Source organism: Terrapene carolina, unplaced genomic scaffold (assembly GCF_002925995.2).
Source record: "Terrapene carolina triunguis isolate 2854851 unplaced genomic scaffold, T_m_triunguis-2.0 Scaffold212, whole genome shotgun sequence".
NCBI lineage: Eukaryota > Metazoa > Chordata > Testudines > Emydidae > Terrapene > Terrapene triunguis.
In genome coordinates this window covers 10,049,766-10,071,364 of record NW_020664563.1, presented here as the reverse complement: position 1 = coordinate 10,071,364, position 21,599 = coordinate 10,049,766, and the positions used below count along the sequence as shown (strand labels likewise).

At 47.5% G+C, this 21,599-nt stretch overlaps 1 protein-coding gene across 1 annotated transcript in view; it reads right to left on the bottom strand.

The window, feature by feature from the left end:
- Positions 1-21,599, bottom strand: part of LOC113407547 (pappalysin-2-like) — a 155,966-nt gene that overhangs the window by 74,809 nt on the left and 59,558 nt on the right. The window contains exons 6-12 of the mRNA XM_026656179.1: positions 20,537-21,029; positions 18,747-18,875; positions 17,008-17,099; positions 16,661-16,854; positions 14,707-14,844; positions 10,574-10,709; positions 9,712-9,928 (exon numbers count right to left, since the gene is read on the bottom strand). Of these exons, the coding sequence (XP_026511964.1) occupies positions 9,712-9,928; positions 10,574-10,709; positions 14,707-14,844; positions 16,661-16,854; positions 17,008-17,099; positions 18,747-18,875; positions 20,537-21,029 (1,399 nt within the window). The remainder of the gene's footprint in view (positions 1-9,711; positions 9,929-10,573; positions 10,710-14,706; positions 14,845-16,660; positions 16,855-17,007; positions 17,100-18,746; positions 18,876-20,536; positions 21,030-21,599) is intronic.

The window sequence follows — 21,599 nt, the reverse complement described above, 5'->3', positions numbered from 1 at the left end:
CAAAGTCCCTGTGGAGCAGGTAAGTGTCATTATCCCTACTACACAGATAGAGGAATATGGCAGTGAGAAGTGACATGACTTGCCAAACAGCTCAGCAGGGCAGTGGCGGAGCCAGGGAGTGAACCCAAGAGTCCTGACTCCCAGTTGGGCCACCAGATTTCAACACTAGAGCAGGATTGGTGGGAACGGATTCCTGATTCCCTCTTTGACAGCGACAGCAAGTCTGTCACTTCTGAGGCACACACAAAGGGGTTGTGTATACACAGGGCCTCTCCCTGCCAGATGCTATAGTTGAGATTCATTGGCCAAGACCCTGAGATACTGATGACAGTTAGCTGGTGAGACTCACCTGGACAGCATTAGAATAGCGCTTGTAGGTTATAGGAAGCCACTGAAAAGAACTGGCAGATTGGGGCGGGGGGGGGGGAGGGATGCTGCTGGATTCTCAGCTGCTTCTGATTGGCTAACGAGCAACATCAGCCAACACCACTGATTTGTTACCCACACTTGGCTAGAAGCTTATGACCTTTTTTCTTTACAGATGAGAACCTCACTACAGTTATCCGTGCCTTTGTCACTGTAAGGCTATCCATCCATCCATCCATCCATCCCATTTATAATACATGGTCATGCCAAGCATCACATCAATACCTATAATAGACAAACTATGACACAAACTGGAAAAATGTCTACATTTATGTGAGTCACAATTGTTTAGTTTGCTAGTAATTAAAAAAATTGTTGCTGGTCAAACTGAAAATTAAATTTTTATGAATTGAAAAAAAGAGGATAAAAATGTTGTTTAGGTGAAATGAAATGTTTCATTTTGATCCTTTTTAAAAGATTTCTGATATTTTAAAAAATAAAACATCCACTTATGCAAGCCTCCAAGAGCAATTTCCATCTCTCCTTACACTGCACATTCCACCAACAAGTTGTGGTCCCTTCCCACAGACGTGCACAACCAACTAGCAAGGGTTCTCCCCAGAGCCCATTTCAAGTGGCCACAGGAATCTCATGCGGTTTATTCTCATCCCACGTGCCACACTGAGAAATCCAGCACTGAGTCATCCCCTTATGTCCTGGGAGCTCACTGACAGGGACTCCTCAAATTGCCTTCAAGGCTTCTGCAAGCTGGCTCCTGGTTCCTAGGATGAAGAGGGCCTTTCCTGTCCTATTCTTTGAGTTAGTGTCTCCTTTTTTAGAGCTGACCAATCATGAGGTATCTCATTTCCTCACGCTAACAAGCACGTTTCTCACTGGGAAGGCGAGCTGCCTTCAGCCCTGACATAATTTTTAACCTTCCCCCTTTCTTTTGTATTTCTAAGGTGCCTTTCACTGACACATATATGCGCTAAATGGGTAGGGGATGGTATCTAACATAGAAGCCACAAGGCCTTGGAGGAAAAATCCCCCACCGTTGTTTACATCAGCTCAGGTCCATTGCTGTTGGCAACATTAGGAGCCCTAGTGTAGAGGCCGTTCCAGCCGTTGACGTAGTTTTAAGCACCTCATTGGTTAGACTTGCTCCTAGCAGGGTTAGATGATGCTGTGCTGGAAATGGCAGACAGCTGGTGTGCCAGCTTTGCTCTGATTCGTACCAATGAATCAATGTTAGTGACTTCTTTGGTGTAGACAGGGCCTATGTGACAATCACAAAGAAGGCTGGAGCAGGACTACTTTGCCCACCTCTCTGCCTCTGGGCAAGGAATGCAACATCCTTGAATGTACTGCTGGAAATCGACTCTACAGCCCCTACCCCTTTAAAAATGGCTTTCTGGAAGAGACGCTTTAGTCAAACACAAGTTACTGGGCTCAGTACAGGAATAACTTGGCTGAAATTCTGTGGCGTGCACTATACAGGAGGGCAGGTTAGATGATCTAATGGTCCATTCTGGATTTCGGATCTATGAATCTAAGAGTCTATGACAAAGGCAGAGGCCTTTTCAGTGCAATCATGTACCCTGAGCTATGAAAATGTGTTTTTATTGTAGATTATAAATTGAGTGGAATGGAGCGAGATGGCTCAAGCATTCTGAATAGCTAATGTACAAGGCATTAAGCTCTAGAAATGGCCTGCATATAGCAGAAGAAAGAGCATTGCCCACAAAAAAGCCATACGTACTTATGTTTGTCTGCATTGCCATATTACGGCCCTAGCCCTGGGCATTCTGGGGATAGGTGAACAGCTCACCGAAACGAGTTCCCTGGGTGGCAGAGCTCAGCCATCAAGTCCTACATGCCTGTCACTAATGCCCAAGGAATGCCCCAGGGGTCAGTCACCACTGCCTGAGGAGAAACAGCTGGAAGGAGACTTCAGGGCGGAGCTGGAGTCTATTCATGCCAAGTTCAAAATCCAGCCCTACAACCTAGGATTATCAAGATCTGAATCTCTCCCCTAGAAATGTGTGGGGTGGGGTGGGGTGGGGTCGGGGGTCCCTCCAGGTCTGGTGACAGGCATGTGGGTGGGGCAGCCTGGAGGAAGCTTGCTGTGATGCTGCCCAGGCTGTATGCGATAAATGGGGCTCTCAGTCCCATACCTTTCACCAGTGCTAAACTAGCCTGGAACAAATGTTTTTCAAACAAACTTGTGTATCCCTTTCTATTTCATTTGAATCCCCTCCCTCTAACACTTGCCTGGCTCTTCCCATTTCCTTCCTTTGTTTCCCTCTTGTCCTTCTCCTTTTCTTTCCCTCCTCCCCTCCCCCACTCTGCCTTCTCTTCCTGACCCACATATTGCCCATGTCCTCCCATTACCATCCCCACCAAGAGGCTGGCTCTGGGGCTCTGGTTAGGTCCAGCTCTCGGTTAGAGGTTCGCCCTCTCAGTAGGGGATAGCCCAGCTTTGGAGGGGCCTGGGAGTTAATTACCAAAACCTAAGGTCAAATCATTCCTGGGTAAAAGTCAGATACTTGGGCCCGAAAGCTAAGGGAACAGCTTAGGGAACTGCAATTCTTCCCATGCTGAACAAGAAAAGGCAAAAATTAAAAACTTCCAAAAAACCAAAACCAGATTTCTTTTTAATCCTTTAAAACTTGGGGGGGGGGGGATAAGAATACAATGCAGACTGGATTTCAATAGTGCCAAGGCACTTCCCAGCACAAGCAAACATAAACTCCAACAGGCTAAAAATAAAATGCAGTTTAAAAAGTCAATAAATAAAATCTGCTGCCCTGACTTGATGTACAGTCCATACCAAAGAAAACAGGAGGGAATGTGGCTCGGTGTTCACATGCAAAGGGAAAGGCTGGATGGAGAACAAAAGCAATTAACTGGAAGGGGCTGAAGTACCAGGCAGAGGCGCTACTTCAGATACTCTGGGTGCAACGAGAGTATGTCTACACGGCAATGGAAGTGAGCCTCCCAACCAGGATAGGCAGACTCATGCTAGCAGGGCTCAAGACAGCATGCTAAAAATAGCACTGTGAGCATTGCAGTGTCGCCTCTCAAGCCCACCTGACCCCCTGGCTATTTTCAGCACACTAGCTTGAGCCCCGCCAGCGCGAGTCTGTCTACCGGGACTGGGAGGCTTGGTCCCAGCTGCATTGTAGACATGCCCTATGTAGGATGTCATAGGGCTAGTCTACACTAGAAGTGCTACATTGGCGCAGTCGCATTGATGCAGCGTGCCTGGTGAAGACGCTCTATGCCAACAGGAGAGCGTCTCCCGCTGACATAGCGCCATTAGGTCGCTGCAACTTGCGTCACTCGCGGGGGTGGCTTCTTCACACCCCTGTAAGTTACAGTGACATAAGCAGTTGTGTAGACCTCCTAGTGGATCCTAAGGGATTAAGGGAAGATCCATTGAAGTCAACAGAAAGACTCTCACTGGCTTCAGTGCGCATTGGCTCAGGTCCTAACGAGGTACATGCTGAAGTCATTCCTTCCTTGCTGCTGGGAGCTTTCGATGGCTGACCCCATGTGGGCTCGGGGAGGACAGCAACTCAGTCTCCCAGCATTGGCACAGGGAGCAAGCACAACTTTGTGCTCCTGGAGTGCCAGGTGAGGAGGGGAGTCAATGTGCTGCCATCCACTCTGCACCCCTGACCCAGCATGTTGTTAGAGGGCACTGAGGGTGGAGGCGTCTTTTGGATGAGACAACATTCAAAGGCCTGACAGCTTGTGATCCTTAAGGCAGTTTCTGTACTCCCTATAATTCCTCCTGCAGTTTCACCTGGGGAGACTAATCGCTTCCTCTCTTTGAAACAACTATGTCTCGTTGCCGGTGCAGAATGACTGCCATGTTCCCCGGAGATGCCTGCATTTCATGTGTGGGTGTGTGATCTCTTTATTGTAGTACAGGCTGCAGAGCACTTGGGGATCCTTCAGGATGAAAGATGCAAGAGAAACACAGGGATGTTATTTTTATTATACTGGAAATGAAACTAGACTAAAGCCAGGAAACCTCTTTTTCCGAGTCTCCTTTGTTACTTTTGTGGGGTTATTTTTAATAATAGGCTTACATACACACTGCATGTGTGGTCAGTTCAATTCTTTACTGGAACACCACAGATTTCATCTTTTACTGGTGAGTGGAAGTCTCTGAACCTGCTAATATGTTTTATTCTTGAACTTTTATGGGGTATTTTCTTCCCAAACTCCACCTGCATTTATACCCAATATATTATTAGGCTTTGTTTTAATATTCTGGTATGTTTGTTTTGGACTTGAAAATCATTTTTAAAATGAAAGAAAGGGGGAAATAATTAGCCAGGCGCTTCCAGAGCTGGTAAAGAGTCTCTGTTATTGTTATTATGACTTCTGCACACTAGGAATCAGGGGGAGCCAGGCTTTATGGGTCCTCTGCCCCCCAAGTATGGGACCCTCTTGTCCATAAGATGGGGATGATATGAATATGTTGCACTTCTAAAGCCCACGTCATTCGAGCTACCCAAAGCACTTTCCTGACTCCTACTGAGACCCGGGTTGGAAGGTAAGTGCTGTTATACTGGGTATATAGGTGGTGACAATGAGGCAAAGAGAAGCAAAGGCCCTAATGTTGGATGCCCCATTTCTTGGATGCCCACATTTATGCACAGAGGGCAAGATTTCCAAGTTCTCAGCACTCCCATGAGGGTTCAAAAAGAGCTCGGCTCCCATTTCAACATGGGCCAGATTTTCCAAAGTACCCAGCACATCCTGATTTTCAAACAAGTACAGCACCTACCCTGAGGAGTTCACTGGAATATCCGGTCCTGGGGGCCTGATGGCCAGAGGTGCTGAGCACTCTTCCTTCCACCTGAGGTGGCAGGCGCTCATCGCTGTGAATCAGCCCCCAGAATGGCTCGCCTGACAAGGGTCAGTAGCAGAACAGGGGACTAGATCCCAGAGTCCTGGCTCCTAGCGCCCTGCCTAACCATGATGCCTCCTGGAGAGGGTGGAGGAAGAGCCACCAAGCCCCCAGCTCTGGGAAGTCACAGAGCGAGGAAAGGGAAGACACAGCTGCCACAGATTGTGGTGTCAGCACCACGCTGAACTGAGCCAAGACAAAGCAGCCTGGCCAGCACCACAGTCCACATGATGTCTGAAGAAAGAGAAGGTTTAAAGACCTATGTGGGTTTCTGCCCCTACCACCCAGCAGGACAAACTCAGCACACTGATGACAAGGAGGCTGGCTCCTCTTCCAGAGCCGGCAGGGGGCATCTCTCCCCCACAATTTTATCCCCTCTCCTATAGCTCAGACAAAAGCCTGAGGAGGGGTAGAGATGGATCATCCCTTCTGTCCATGCAAACCTGCCCCTTTCCCCAGGACTTGCCTCCACACACCTGTCCATACGCCAAGAGCTCAGAGGTGTGACTCCCCATCCCCAACTGTCTCCTCCCCCCATGATCCCTTCGTCCCATAAAAGTCTCCTTCCTTCAAAGGGAGTATGACAAGGTACCACTAGCCCCATGATTCCCATTGCTGCTGGTGAGCATGTTCTACCGCTGACAGATGATGCGTTCGTTCAGCTCAGCACCTCATTGGGCAAGCCTGACCCACAGAAAAATCATTGAAGGCGTGGATTCCACTTGGCATGATGAGTGAGGCTTACAAAGCTTATGCTGTGGATTCAGTCCGATTCCCAGCAACCCCAGGAGGTGTACATCAACTCATGAAGTTCTATGCCTTGCATGAGTCCGCTGGCTTCAGGGGAGCTACACTAGAGAGGACTCAGACACAGGATTTGTAAAGCTATGCTATTCATTAGTGGGCAGTATGTACTTTAAAATCCGCTTTCGTACGGCGTGAAGGCTACGTGACATGTCTCTTTGCAATCTCATGCCAGTACTTAAAGGGACACCACTCATTTAAAAATGATACTTCGGTCTGAAATGTATCCATTATTGCTACAAATAACCTCCCTGAGATTTCAATAAAGAGATCATACGGAAAAAAATATGCCATTCCCTATCTTTTCAATTTGTTTTCTTTGTGTATTTGGCAGCCTTTGTGTATGGCCCGTTCCACCTTTCCTTCAGTATCAGTCGGTTTCCCATCTTGTTTGTGTGGGTCTTTCACACAGCAACTGGAGAAAGAAATATATTTTTAAATCTGGGAAAATGTGATTATAAAATCACACCATTGGCAGGGGCTGAGGGGCATGTGTGGCCGTGACTACTCCCAAAAGGAAACTGACTCGATTTCAGGTGGATGGTGCCCCCTCAGTGAGGGCTTGAGACCAACGCTTACAAGTTTATTCACTAAGAAAGCCGCGATTTCTGTTGCTATGTAAATCACATTCACCCTGAAACTCTGGTTATGCATTCCAGAACTCTGCATAACTCAGTTACATCACATTAGTGTTTTCTCTCTCTCTCATACACACACACAAACACACTCTTACTTCATTCTTTCGTTCAGTGCCATTCATAAAGAAAACTTATAACAACAGTAACAGTTAGTATTAGAGATGAGCATGGACAAAATCCAAAATTCCCAGTTGGACACTATCTGCATAATTGCTTGAATGTGAACCCTGGATCTGGACACTTCTAAACTTTGGAAAAATTAGGATCGGGATCCACAGCCAAACTTTGCATCATCAATCATCATCATCATCATCATCTGTTATCATCATTAGAACAAATCTTACCACCTTTCTTTAATTCCTTCTCAGCTCTGTGTCTTTGGCTCTGAATGTGCTTTCTGCATTATTTATTTATTCATTCAATCTTGGATGTCAGTTCTTCCCTCTTTTCCTTTGCAGTGTGATTTATTTGGAACATGCTGCCCTATTCTGCAAATACTGCTCCTCAGTTACATACTTTACTAAGATATTTGGAGGCCTTGGTGCACTGGACACCGATAAATTAAAGCATGTTATTATTAATTAATTATTAGTATTATTACTGAAGCAGCTGCGTGAGACTTGGTAAAGGAGCAGCCTCTGAGGGATGGGGTGGGAGCTCGGGGCAGAGGTATTTGAGGAATCTAGCATGGCACCCAAATCCTAGCAGGAAAAGAGGAGATTCCCCTCCCCAGTGGAGCTTTTTGGAACAGGACTGGGACATCCGGTGGTAAAGTGGAAGGAAACCAAAACACAAATGGAAAGGCAGGCATCTGTCAAGCTCCCGCCAATGGTCTGTTTTATGGAGAGTTGCTCTCCTCGTGTTTCCCTCTCTCAGAGTTTAATGAGAGACTGGTGGGTGCCAAAGCTGACTTGGGAAGTTTCAACTTTATCTCCCGAGGGACGCTGTTAACCAGCATGTTATATTTAATGCCAGGATGTCCAGGGCTCGATCCTGCAAGGCGCTGAGCACGCTGAGACAAGCACGTGCATCATTCTAAGCATGTGAGTTGATCTTTCAAGTCAATGGGACTGCTCACATGCTAAAAGTTCAGTACATGGTTAAGTGCTTTGCTGGATCAAGGTCTGACAGAGGCAGGGCTCCTTAGGACAAATAGTATGTGAACAGGCCAGTCCTCACTTACAGACAGCCCCCCCAACCTGAAGCAAATACTCACCAGCAACTACTCACCACACAACAGAAACACTAATCCAGGAACCAATCCCTGCAACAAACCACGTTGCCAACTCTGTCCGCATATCTATTCAAGGAACACCATCATTGGACCTAACTACATCAGCCACACCATCAGGGGCTCATTCACCTGCACATCTACCAGTGTGATATATGCCATCATGTGCCAGCAATACCCCTCTGCCATGTACATTGGACAAACCGGACAGTATCTACACAAACAAATAAATGGACACAAATCAGACATCAAGAATTGTAACATTCAAAAACCAGTAGGAGAACACTTCAGTCTCCCTGGACACTCAATAACAGACTTAAAAGTGGCAATTCTTCAACAAAAAAACTTCAAAAACAGACGTCAAGAAGAAACTGCAGAACTGGAATTAATTTGCAAACTTGACACCATCAAATTAGGCCTGAATGAAGACTGGGAGTGGCTGGGTCACTACAAAAAATAATTTTCCCTCTGTTGATATTCACCGCTTCTTGTCAACTGTTGAGAATGGGCCACATTCACCCTTATTGAATTGGCCTTGTTAGCACTGACCCACCACTCGGTAAGGCAACTCCCATCTTTTCATGTGCTGTGTATTTATACCTGCCTACTGTATTTTCCACTCCATGCATCTGATGAAGTGGGTTATAGCCCACGAAAGCTTATGCCCAAATAAATTTGTTAGTCTCTAAGGTGCCACAAGGACTCCTCGTTGTTTTTGTAATTAAAGACTATCATAATGCTACGCAACAAGGGGCTGAATCGGGGCTGCTCTGGGGACCTTAATATTAGCATCGTCTCACTTAATCCTAATGACATTCTTTTAACACTGAGATTCTGTATCTCTCTCTCTCTCTCACACACACACACACACCAAATTGAACTATTTTCCTAACTATTTTTTCCTGCAATCAGATAGTGAATCAAACCTCGATACCTTTTGTCTGAGTGGAATGCTGAACAATTTGAGCAGAAAGGGTGATGGGGAGTGTGTGCATACATGTATAGAGGGACAGGGGCCCAAGTTAAAAGTGTAGTGCTAACTCCAGAGAGAATCTCTATTGTTTTAGCAGCAGAGGGAGAAGGGCAGGGGGGTAGGCTGGGTGCAGGAACTGCAGTGATTTCCAGCTGATGTCCAAATCTAGTGTGGACTTCACCCACTTGCACTGCCCTTCATCTGGTGGCTGCATGGGCCCCTTAAATTCTACTCCAGCCACGACTCTTTACTGCGATAGAAGCAGAAATTAGAGATGGGAAAGAGCTACCAACCCTGGATTACTCCTTATACTCTATGTCCACACTTGAAGCTGGAGATGTAAATCCCAGTTTGAGGAGACACGCCTGCTCTGATCGAGACTAGAGCACAGCCATGGCGCCATGAGTAGCAGGAGGACTAGCTGCCCTGTCTGAAACAGCTGGCATGCACCTGGAGTGGCTCATCCTTCACACCCCTTGTGCCACCGAAACTATTCTCTATTTTTAGCACTCTGGAAATCAGAGCCAGATCAGGTCTGGCTTCTCGAGCTGGAATTCACAGCTCCAGCTCGAAGTCTAGTTATACCTACAGTGTTTGTCCCGGAACAAGGAGGTAGCAGCTCTAGTTGAGCGAAAGGATGTCTCCCTCTGGCTGAGCCCTTAGGAGTTATGCTCTAAGCTGGATGTCACCTTCTGCAGGAGTGACAGACCCAAAGCCAGCAGAGTGATGGCCCTCGCCCAGCAGCAACACAGAAGAATCCGAGGCGATGTGGTACCTGTGTCTCTGGAGGCCATGTCCCTCGTGTTCCAGGAGGCAGGTGTTCAGCACAGAAGAGCTGAGGAGGGAGGAAGTTCGCAAGGCCACGGCTGAGACGCCCACTAACGGGGAGGAGAAATTGAGCAGCACGGAGGTGATCCGGTGGAAAAGGAAATCCTGGCTGTGGGTCACGTTGATGACCAATGGGTTCCGCTGACATGACAGCTCATGTGTCCCTAAGGGGGATGAAGTAACAAGAGAGAAAGAAGCCATTAGCCCAACTCTGGGATTGTTTAGCTTGCCTGGGGTTATTCCACAGCTCAGACGCTACTCCTGTGGTCTGCCTTTTCCACTAAGCAACCTGCAAGGGATTCCTTCCCAGCAAGGAAATCAGACAGGACACGTCCAAGGCAAAGGCAAATCCTTCTGCTTCGGGCCAACCAGCAACTAGACTAGGGTCAAGAAAGCAGGAGAGGGAGAGCCAGTGCTGAGAGAAATGGGATGCAGAGAGGATCCCACCAGAGAGAGGGTACCACAGCCTCCTTCATCCTGGTCTGCCCTGAGGCACAGACCGTCTCAGCCAACAAAAGAGGCAGGAAGGAGCTCAAGGAGGACACTGCAAGAGAGGTGTTGAGATCTCCCAGCTCCCACTGAACTCAGGTTGAGCCAAAGAGGCCATAACAATTTGGGCTGTTTGCTAGGAGCTGTCTGACACAGCCCTGCCTTAGCTGCTCAGGCGCTTCCTCAGACTCTGCTAGACTGCTTGCTCCCTGCAATGGAAAGCCCAAGGCGAAGCAGAGAGGGACTCAGGTGCCGAGGGAGCAGAGGAGGAGAAGGGAAAGGGGAGCTCCCCTCCTCATGTCAGCTCTGAGTGCACTCACCCAGCGAGTGGTTGTGCCTCCTCTCATCCCCCAGCTGGACGGTCACAGTCGGCTTGTGCTGGTCGCTCAGGGCAATGCCATCAGAGGCCAGGAAAATAAATACTGAGGTGGCCAGTCCGGGTCTGTCGAAGCACACCTGCGCATGAGGGTACAACGCCAGAGGGGACATTAGGGTGGGGGATTACAGCGAAGCAGACAGAGCTACACGGGATAGGGCTTTGCATTTTAGAAGCAATGCTATTGATCAGACAAATAAACAAATGGGTGATGGCCCTCCATGACTGAAGAGGGCTCGTGTGTATTGAGCATTGCCTAGGGTTGCCAACTTTCTACTCGCACTAAACCGAACACCCTTGCTCCGCCCCCTGCTTCTCCCCTTCTCTGAGCCCTGCCCCTCCTCCGAAGCCCCACCCCCGCTTACTCCATCACCCTGCCCCCTGTTGCTCGCTCTCCCCACCCTCACTCACTCGCTCATTTTCACCAGGCTGGCTCAGGGGGCTGGGGTGCAGGAGGGGGTGAGGGCTCCGGCTTGGGTTGAAAACCGGACACCTGGTCACCCTAGCGTTACCTCATAATGAGGAATAGCCCAGGAGCCCCCCAGGGAGCTCAGGACAGTGAGCAGGGATACAGTGATCAGAGGGTGGGACAAGTATTTCAGCTTTGCAGCCACTCACTGGGGCCCACAAAGAGCTGGCACAGCCGTGGGGCAAAGCAAGATGGAGGAAATATCTTTTTGCACCTTTGCCCCAAATTCCCACTCAACCATCACTGAGGCTGGGCAATTTCCCAGTAACATTTTCCTCCCATTATTATTTCATGCTTGTTGCATTTCCACCTCATGTCCAGGACTGGAAGCCCTGAGACACCATGAAGGTCAATCCTGTCAGCACCACAGCCTGCTCCAAAGCAGGAAGCACATTACCATGGAGAGTTCCAGTTCTGCACACCCAAGAAGCTTGGGTGGTTTGGATAAGCACCTCAATATCGAGCGCTCATCCCAACCTAACTTGTGAGGGCCAGATCCTCAGCTTGTGCCAATTTGGGGGAAGCTCCTTATTCCATCCCTCCCCACTGCTCCCCTGTGCAGGCACTTGGCAAAATCTGTTTTTAAGTTAGAACTGCCGTATCTGGCTTATCTCACTAAATATTCCCTGCATGTGCTTCCTTTTTCTTATTATGGATTGAGCTGCAGTTAGCTATATTTTAATTTTTTTTTCTTTTGCTTAATTTCCTGCTTGTTACATTCTGACATGACTCCAAATCTTCCCTGAATCTGATGTGTGGGAAATAGAGAACAAAGCACTGCCACTGGAAAGTGCTCCTCCATAAATCAGAATAACTCATATCTGCAAGTATACCAGCTATGCTGAGGTGCACTATGGGAGGCTAGTTATGTTGCACAGATATTTGCATTCTTCAGCAGATGGCCACACCCACTTACGTCTGTGCCTTCATATAGGGGCACAATGATTTCTTTGCTCTTTAGTGCCACCTGTTGAAAATGTTTCATTCCATACAACTGGAATCCTGTACCTAATGAGCAATGTGATTGTTCATTTAAAGCATGTGACATGGAGCATTAAAATAGTCCTGTAAGTGGAGGTGTATGCACGTGTTATTGAGATGTGTGTGTAAACAGCTATATTTGTATGGGAGAGTGTTTTTTCATACACATGTGTGAATAAGAAACCTGCTTCCCAGACCAATCTGTTAGCAATCAGGCAAACACTATAAAAGAGAAAGAACATAGGCATATTTATTACTAGCCCATAAATAATTTTATGGGCGGAAAATAATAGCACACCTAAAATGAGCGTGTGGAGCCAGTAATGAAAGTCTTTCATATAAACATCTGACCACAAGTTCCAATGCACTGGAATATGAGTTAATCCTGGTGAGAAGTGGAAAGCGAGCCTCCATCAAGGCAGCACAAAGAGGGGGCTTTCCTCTTTCTTGTGAGTAAAGGAAGAAATGGAGGGCATTTGCCCTGGCATAAGCACAGTAGGGAACCCAGAGGCAAGGTCCAAGAGATAGAGACAGAAGAGAATGAAGGCTATGTAGGTAGAGTTCTCTGTAGAGGCATAGGACGTTAGGGATACAGGGGTATTAGGGACAGAAAGGTAATAACACTGTTTATTGACCAATAATTAATGATGCATTAAGTCTTCCAAGTGCCTTAACAAAAGGTAATTATAGATAATCTAGGACTAAACAGGGCAACATGCCCCATATAAACTGTACGGAAAGAGCAAAGACAAATAACAACCTCCCAATAATAGAAGGCAGCAGCCACATAAAATGAAACTGTGGTTACAATCAGAAAATCAGCACTGTATGAACTGCATCTCCCTAATGGATGTATCAGCTCCCTGTGTCTCTTCTACTCAAGTCCTCCTTATGTGACTGAAACCCAGGTTTTATTCTCCCTGGTGGAGTTGAGGCCAATGCAGTTGTGGAACAGAGTCTCAGATGCCAGGTCAGAAAGGCCCTGACTCCCATCCTCTCTAACATGTCTGTGGGCATGGTCAGGAATTCCAGGCCAGCCTTCTCACTTCCCAGAAGAGACCGGCCCTAAGGCCTTGGGGCCACACTGCCCCTTGTACAGTCATTTACACCAGTGCAACCTGTGTGAAAACTGAGCTAAAGCAGAACAGCAGCAGTTTGCGCCCACTCTGCACTGGAGGAAGGGCGATGCTGAAGGTGCCCTTGAAGACTAACAGTAAAATCTCAAATAACCCCTCTCGGTTCAGTAACTCCTCACTTAAAGTCGTCCCAGTTAACGTTGTTACGTTGCTCATCAATTAGAGAACATGCTCGTTTAAAGTTGCACAATGTTCCCTTCTGACGTTGTTTGGCAGCCGCCTGCTTTGTCCACTGCTTGCAGAAAGAGCAGCCCATTGAAGCTAGCTGGTGGAACCAGGGTGGACCGGCAGCCCCCCATCAGCTCCCCGCTCCCCTAAGTTTCCTGTGTGGCAGCCGCCCAGGAGGCTATCAATTGCCAGGCAGTTCAGATGTCCCTCCCCCCACTGCCGTGTGCTGCTCCTGCCCTCTGCCTTGGAGCTGCTCCAGGGAGCCTCCTGCTTGCTGTGCGGGGGAGAGGGGAAGAAGGGTGATAATGTCATGATGTCCCGCTCCCCCCACCCCACTTCTGTACCTTATCTCCATGGGGGGGGGGGAGACACACACGACAGGGCTCAGGACGGAGGGAGCTTGCTGGCAGCAGCTGCTGTCTCAATTTGCTAATCTACTTAAAAAGGCAACGTACTTAGAGTTGGGTCACCGTACTTAAAGGGGCAATGCGCGTCTCTCTCTCTCTCACACACACACGGTGTGTGTCTCTGTCTCTCTCTGCCATGCTGTCTCCCCTCCCTCAATTCGTGCTGCCTTGTAGAGTGTGAGGCTACATTAACAACAATGTGTTAACCCTTGAGGGCTCAGCCGAGTGCTAGTTCATCATTTAGCAGTAAGGTATTCCCTGGGAAATATCCCACCCTCTTCCACCGTCTGACTCCACCACCTCAATCAAGCTTCACAATCATCATTGCTATGTACAGTATTAAATTGTTTGTTTAAAACTTATACTGTGTGTATGTATATATATATATAAAAAATATAGTCTTTTGTCTGGTGAAAAAAATTTCCCTGGAACCTAACCGCCCCATTTACATTAATTCTTATGGGGAAATTGGATTAGCTTAACATTGTTTTGCTTAATGTAGCATTTTTCAGGAACATAACTACAGTGTTAAGCAAGGAATTACCGTATTTGCCTAGCAATGGCTTTTTCATTTACAGAACACTGTTGTAGGGTTCTGTCTCCTTCGTTGTGGTGATCCATGCGCTGGCAGCTTCCAGGATGGATTGCTGCCACAGACTCATATGCTAAAGGGGATGAAACAAGTGATACATGTGCCAGTCACTGGCTTTCAGTTGCTACAACTCATCGGTAGAACGCCTGGCTGTAGCTGATGAGTTTGTGACCCAGCTGAGGGAGAGCTCTTCATTACTCCAGGACAGGAGGAAGGGAAAGAATTGGCCTTTATCCCTGAAAGTGTGGGACAAGGATAGGAAAGCCCTCCCCAACTCCTACAAAGTATCCTCCCTATTAAGCCCAGGTGCCCAACGACACTTACTTTGAGCCAAACTCTCTCATCATTCAAGTGTGTTTTCTCCCCATCAGCAACCTGAGCATTGTCATGGCTGGTGGTGCAGGGGAACCAAGCAGCGAGGGAATGATGCTCTGGCATATCTTGAAGGTGGGATCTGCACACCTGGAAAGGAGAGATTTTCAACCCCAGCAGCAGCAGCAGCAGCAGCAGCGGGCATGGAGGGAAAGGAAGGGAGAGAACTACCAGCCTCCTACATGCCCACTAGGAAAGAGGCACCACAGCGTTAACCAGAGCAGAAGGGGAGGAGTGACTGAAGTCACCTGCTTGAATAAAGAATATTTCAGGGTACCTGTGGGATTGAGGGAAAGAGACTATGGGCTAGATCAGGGATCGGCAACCTTTATCAGGGATAAGCACCCTGGTGGGCCGGGCCGGTTTGTTTACCTGCCGCATTCGCAGGTTTGGCCGATCGCGGCTCCCACACCGCTCCAGGCCAATGGGGGCTGCGGGAAGCGGCGGCCAGCACATCCCTCGGCCCGCGTCGCTTCCCGCAGCCCTCATTGTCCTGGAGCGGCGAACCGTGGCCACTGGGAGCCGCGATCGGCCGAACCTGCGGACGCGGCAGGTAAACAAACCGGCCTGGCCCGGCCCACCAGGATGCGTACCCTGGCGAGCCGCGTGTCAAAGGTTGCCGATCCCTGGGCTAGATCATCGGTGTAAATCAGCACAAATCCACTGATTTCAGCACAGGGACCCCAATTTACACCAGCTGAGACTCAGGCTCAATAGTCTAGAAGAAAAAACGTTCCGAATAATCAATATACAGGGTCAGATCCTCAACTGGCATAAATCAATATAGTCCTGTGGACCCACACAGTTTTACACCAGATGAGAACCTGGCCCTTGAAATCTTGATTCCTCTGGAACAAGGGACATGGGGTCTTAAGACTGTCCACTGTACCAGGACTGGCCAGAGAAGAGCACACACAAGTGGCTACAATATTTGCACTTTTCTCCACGCTCCCTGTTCCGCTTTCTTAGCGTCTTTGTACAAAATATTGATATGATATTGTGAATTTATTTCAATTCCTTATTGGGTTGATGACAATTATTGCACCAAAAAGGTACAAAGCACTGTACAGACAGATGTAATAATATCACCTGGCTCTTCTATAGCATTTCTCACCAGTTGATCACAAAGTATATCAGTGTCATTAATTTTATTGATGAAGAAACTGAGGCATAGAGCTGTGAAGTGACTTGCCCAAGGTCCTCCAACAGATGAGGTAGGAACAGAACCCAAGTCTCCAGAATCCCAGTCCAGTGCACCATCCACTGGGCCACACTGCCTCTCTTCAGAGCAATGGTATATGCAGAGAGGGACCATGTCTCAAAGAGCTTACTTTACAAACTAAGATGATATATTATTTAAGAGGATGGAGCACAGAGCTATAGGAACTTCCAGACCACACCAGGTCCATCTAGGCCAGCATCCTGTCTCAAAGACCTGCACCAAATGTTTCAGATGAAGATGCAATGAGAAGTATGCACAAACACGCCTATGGGAAAAGTTTCTTCCAGGCCGTTCAGCCCTGATCCACAGCCCATTGAAGTCAGTGGAAAGATGCCCACTAACTTCAAGGGGCTTTGCTTCAGACACTAAGTGGTGGGCATATGTCCTGAAGCATGAGGGTTTATATCCTTTCATACCCTGATCCTATAAGCATGCATGCAGTGTGACGGAAAGCAAAGCTTAACACATCATGGCAATGCCAGGATTGCTGTCTGGATTTTCTTTTCCAGTTTATATGGCTGATTTTAAGCCGCCTGATGCGTGAAAGCTGCTCTGCTGGGAGGACTGAGTCGCATAGGCCTTTATGAATAGGTGCTCCATCAGGAGAGACAGGAAAGGCAAGGACACTGTGGAGATCACATCAGGTTTGGGACTCTCCCGGTACAAAGAAATGCCTAGCCTCACCTTCACAACAGGCTCTCCGGTCACCATGGAAACAGGACATGACTTCTTGTCCTGGTGGGAGGTGTAGGCCTGTGCTGCCCACTGATCCATGTACCCTTTGGGAGTGTAGAGGCCACAGTCCTGGATGTTGCTTCTCCTCTCGAAGGGCTCACACACTCCATCCCCCTCGTGAACATAACACAGGCTCGGCTCTCCTGCAGAGAGGCCAAAGACTAGAAGGTTAGTGTCTACAATGCTTCTGCTGAGGGCAGGAGAAAAAACTATACCCTTCCCTCGGGTGGCCATCGCAACCCAAAAAGGGGGTGGTCAAGGAGAGAAGGAATGGGCTGACTCAGCACATGACTTACCAACACAGTTGAAGCCTTTTTCCCTTTTACACTTCCCAGAGCAGCCATCTCCATCTAACAGGTCTCCATCATCGCACTCCTCTTCCAAGCTCCTAAGAGACCGTCAGCAAGAAATGTTAACGCCCTCTTGACTAGCTGCCCTTCGAGCTTTTCAGCTCCATAAGGGTCAGGACCCCATGTTTAAGGACAACCCTGAAGTCAGATTTCACTGGAGGAATCATGGGATACCAGCTACAAGGAGGGAGAGAAGAGACTGACTCTTGTCAGGTGAGGAAGAAGTTGGGAAAGCCAGAGTGGGAGAAAAGAGGCCCCACTCCACCACCATCTTCCCTGGAGAACTCAGGGTGGGAGCAAGTGCAACTACCAAGCCTGTGTCAGAGGAGAAGAGCCGCCAGTGATGTCAGATGTGAAGAATGGCCAGTTTTTCCACTGGGTGTTGGACAAGTCAAGGTGGGGTAAGAGATAGGGATGAGTTTAGTGACTGAGTAGGGAAAAGCAATAGCCACGTGCTACATTTCATGAGAAAACCACAAGCAAAAAATTACATGCTTAAGTGAATTCAGGTTTATTCTCATGTGTGCACCCACACACACAGAGGCACGCATGCGCACACACACACCTTCACACTTAAAACTTCAAATATTCAAGCAATTTTGCTTCACACACACTCTTCATACACAAAGATGCACAATGTGAAAATCAATCTTGTCTCTTCACTCTCCTGACTTTGACTCAATGTTATTTCCCAAAGGTTTAAAATTGTTTACTAAACAAGACTTCCTAAGCTGTGTTCCCAACCGCCCTTTAGATCAGTCACGTTAAAAGTATATCACAAATCTCTACTACTTGCCTCGCATTTATGCTGCTTGTTCAGTTTTTTCAACTTCACTCAGCTTGGACAGTGGAACCAAAGTGGTCATTCACTCTCCAGAAGCCCAGACCCTTAACTGTAGTAAATCAGCAATGAAGTCAATGGAGCTATGCTGAATTACACCAGCTGAGGATCTGGCCCTTCTAGCCAGTTTCCCCTGTTGGGTCTCATGCACTTAGCACAATCACTTTGCATTGGGTTTCACAACACTGCAAGGGGAAGCTAACAATTTACAAAGCTGTTTTCACTGGAAAACAATCAAGTTGAAGTCAGAAAAATTCAAACTGGAAACATGACACAAATTTTTACCAGAGAAGATAGTTAACAATTAGACCAGCTTACCAGGGGATGCTGTAAGTTTCCCATCATTTGGGGTCTTTAAATCAAGTTTGGATGTCATTCTAAAATATATGCTCGACCAGAGAGCCACAAGTTACTGGGCACAATGCAGAATCATTGGGTGAAGTTCTCTGGCCTGCACTATGCAGGAGGCCAGACTAGATGATCAGAATGCTCCTTTGGGGGTTTAAAAATCTATGACACTTTATAGAGATTGGTTCTGGCCTAAGCATTGGACCAAGCACCCACTGACTTTGGGGAAGTTCAGATCAGAATCCAAATCCAAACTCCGCACCTCGCAAGGCCCATCTTTACCTTCTAAGAAGCATTAGATTTTGCAAAACACTTTGGGTTTGAGCCTTCATTCTTTTGCAATGGTTTGGCACCACTGACAGGAGTGGAGTTATGCTGGCATAAATCTGGTGTCATGGAGTGAAGGATCAGGTCTTCTGTTTACCTTTGGATCTACCCTACTAGACCAAATGGCTTTAAAAACATCTCCCAAATGTGTGTAGAATTCAGCACTTACATGGTCACTTTTCCGTCTCCACAATAGGGAGAGCCGTGGGTATGGATCAAAGATGGAGACGGTTCTCCCACAGCTGCCCCAGCCATGGCCTGCACCTGGTAGCGGTACAACTGGCCCGGTGTGACATCCCTGCAGAAACACAGAGGAATGAAACAAACTAGGAGAGAACAAATACCACGTGGGAAACGTCCGTCCGTATGTGGCCATTTGCAGTGGATTCATTAGAGGCAAAGGGGATGCTATAGGTTATAAAAAGCATGTGTGTTGTACCTAAGCAGAATGGAAAGTTAACGGTCCTGTGGATGCTGCCCTGCTAGGTTGGAAGTGTTGCAATAATTGGCTGATGAATTTACCCTAATTGTAGCTCAGATGTAAAGAGTATGTCAGTTTATTAAGTAATACAATGATCTATAATAACAAACTTTAATGAAAAATAGGTCAAGTTGCTTTCAGTAGTGAGTGTTGTAAGCAGGTGCAAGAGAACCAGAGGGACTAAATTAGTCCAAACAAAAAAGGCCACGTTGATATAATTCAAGCACCGTGTTGAAATCACGCTTGGTAAAAACAGAAAATGTGGAACTGGAAATTAATAAATAAAAACTAAAGTGTCAGATATTGTGGGAAAAATAATGGAGACATGGGCTATTCTACCCACCAGTCCCTTTGTGGGTCCTTAAAGAAAGAGACTGGGGGGAAGAAAATTAAAAAACAAAAGATGGAGGCTACTAAAGCAAGCTTCACAGTCATGGCTGCCACACCCTAGGAATACGATACAGAATGCGCAGAAGAGTTAACAGGTACCATTTTCCAGAGCACCTAATTCACATTGACTTTCAATGAGAATTAGGCTAAGTCACTTTGAAAACGTGACTTAGGGTCCTAAGTAGTTTCTGAAATGTGTACCCAGTGTCTAATGATGCTCTGAACACAGGATCCTGGCTTTTACAAGGGGAAGAAGGGTAAGCTGGTGTGTGTGTGAGGGATGGAGGGGAACAAGAGAGGCAAGGAGTGGGAGAGATGGGACTCAGAACCTCAATAAAATTTGCCTGGCTTGGCCTGGGCATGGATGGATAGAGGAAAGAAGCCACACGGTTCAGATCTGAATCCAGATCTGGGCTTTGAACCCCCTCAAAGTTCAGGGTGTTTGAAACTAACATGTAAATTAACCAGGTAGGCAGACAGGGATAATTTGGCAAATTCCAATCTAGATTCCAATTTCCCATGTCCCCAAAGTCTGGGGGTATTTGGATCTGAGGTTATGGTTATGGCCCATCTCTATATAAATAAAACATTCAGGGTGCCAATATATCCATGCCACTAGAATGTATTGCACTGTGGCACAGACACAAAGCCAAAAGCACAGGTAGGTTCCCCCCAATTCTACAATTGCCGTGAGCTGAGGCTACAGAAAGAGGATCTGTGGCAAGTAATCAGAGGAGCCTGCCACTTTTCCCTCTAGGTGGACCATCACATGAAATTATCGCCTACCCTATGTGACTTGAACAATCATTACCCTGGCCCCACGGACGGGGAAATGTGTCAAAGTTAAAGAGTTCTCTCTAGTGGGATACAGCTTCCTGGTGAGTATCATGCTAGTGTCATGGAACTGTCATATGCAATGGGGTGTTTTGGGCAAACTCTGAGGCTGGGCATTCATGGCACTGCTCACCACAGAGAGGCTGAGTTCTAAAAACATCAATGAATCCAAATGCAGAAGCCAGAAAAGCAAGGAGAACTAGAACAGCACCACAACCACCCCCGGCCTTTGGTGGGCCGATATTGCTACTCACGTGTCGGTGAACTTTCGGTGCATGTGCAACCCCTTTATGGGGGAGCCGCTAGCAAACGGAGGGTCCCGCAGGATCCTGTACCGCACAGGCTTACAGCTGGAGCAGAGGGGGCTCTGGGGCATGGAGGTTAAGAGAGCTGCATCTATCTCCATCCGCTCATCAAAGGTGTAGACCTTTACCCCAGACACCTTCCTGTTGACGTTGAGCCTAACGGTGAGGGGGGTGTCACAGAAAGTGTCCAGGGGGCCCAGGTGGACGGACTCCCCATGCTCTGTCAGGATTTCAATGTCAGACAAGGCCTTGGGTGAGTCTGTGGAGAGGTAGGTGGTCCACAGTACGAGAGACTCCGGGTACACGGGATGCAGGAAACGCAGCTCCAGGATACAACCATGCGGCTGGGGGCAAGGAACAGTCATGTTCATGTGGTACAGGTGGAGCTCTGGGCTCCAGGCCTGCAGGCTGGGCTCACAGGGTTGATCCACATCCGGGGGGCCTAGGCAAGGGGAGAATATAGATCCCTATAAGGAGCAGGGCAGTTCATTTCAGTAGCAAACAGAGATATATGATAGTCTGTACATACAGGCACACACATTGAGGTGAACACCCCCAGATGTATGCACATATAAACACAGATACATACGCACATGTGCATACAACGATGCCATCATACGCACACATCCACACATTGGCACCAACATACAGTGTGTGCTCAAATGTCTCAGAGCATAAAGATATCAAACACACTTGTGTTTCCATGCATAAATCCTCAGATCCCTAACAGCACGAAGAAACAAACATACATATCCCACCCGACACGTACAGACATACACAGGCTTGAACATGCGTATCTAGGAATTTTTCAACAAAATGTTTTTGGCTGATTTGTCGAAACCAAAACCAAAACCAATGGTTTTGTGGGAAGGGCCAGTCTCCATGAATTGTGCGACCGATAAAAAGTTGAAAAAGAGTTTTGACATTGTCGAAATGGGTCACTTCTCCATTGGCTAAATAAAACATTTGAGTTTTTCAGTTCAAAACAGCTTTTTTTTGTTTCAAAATTTAA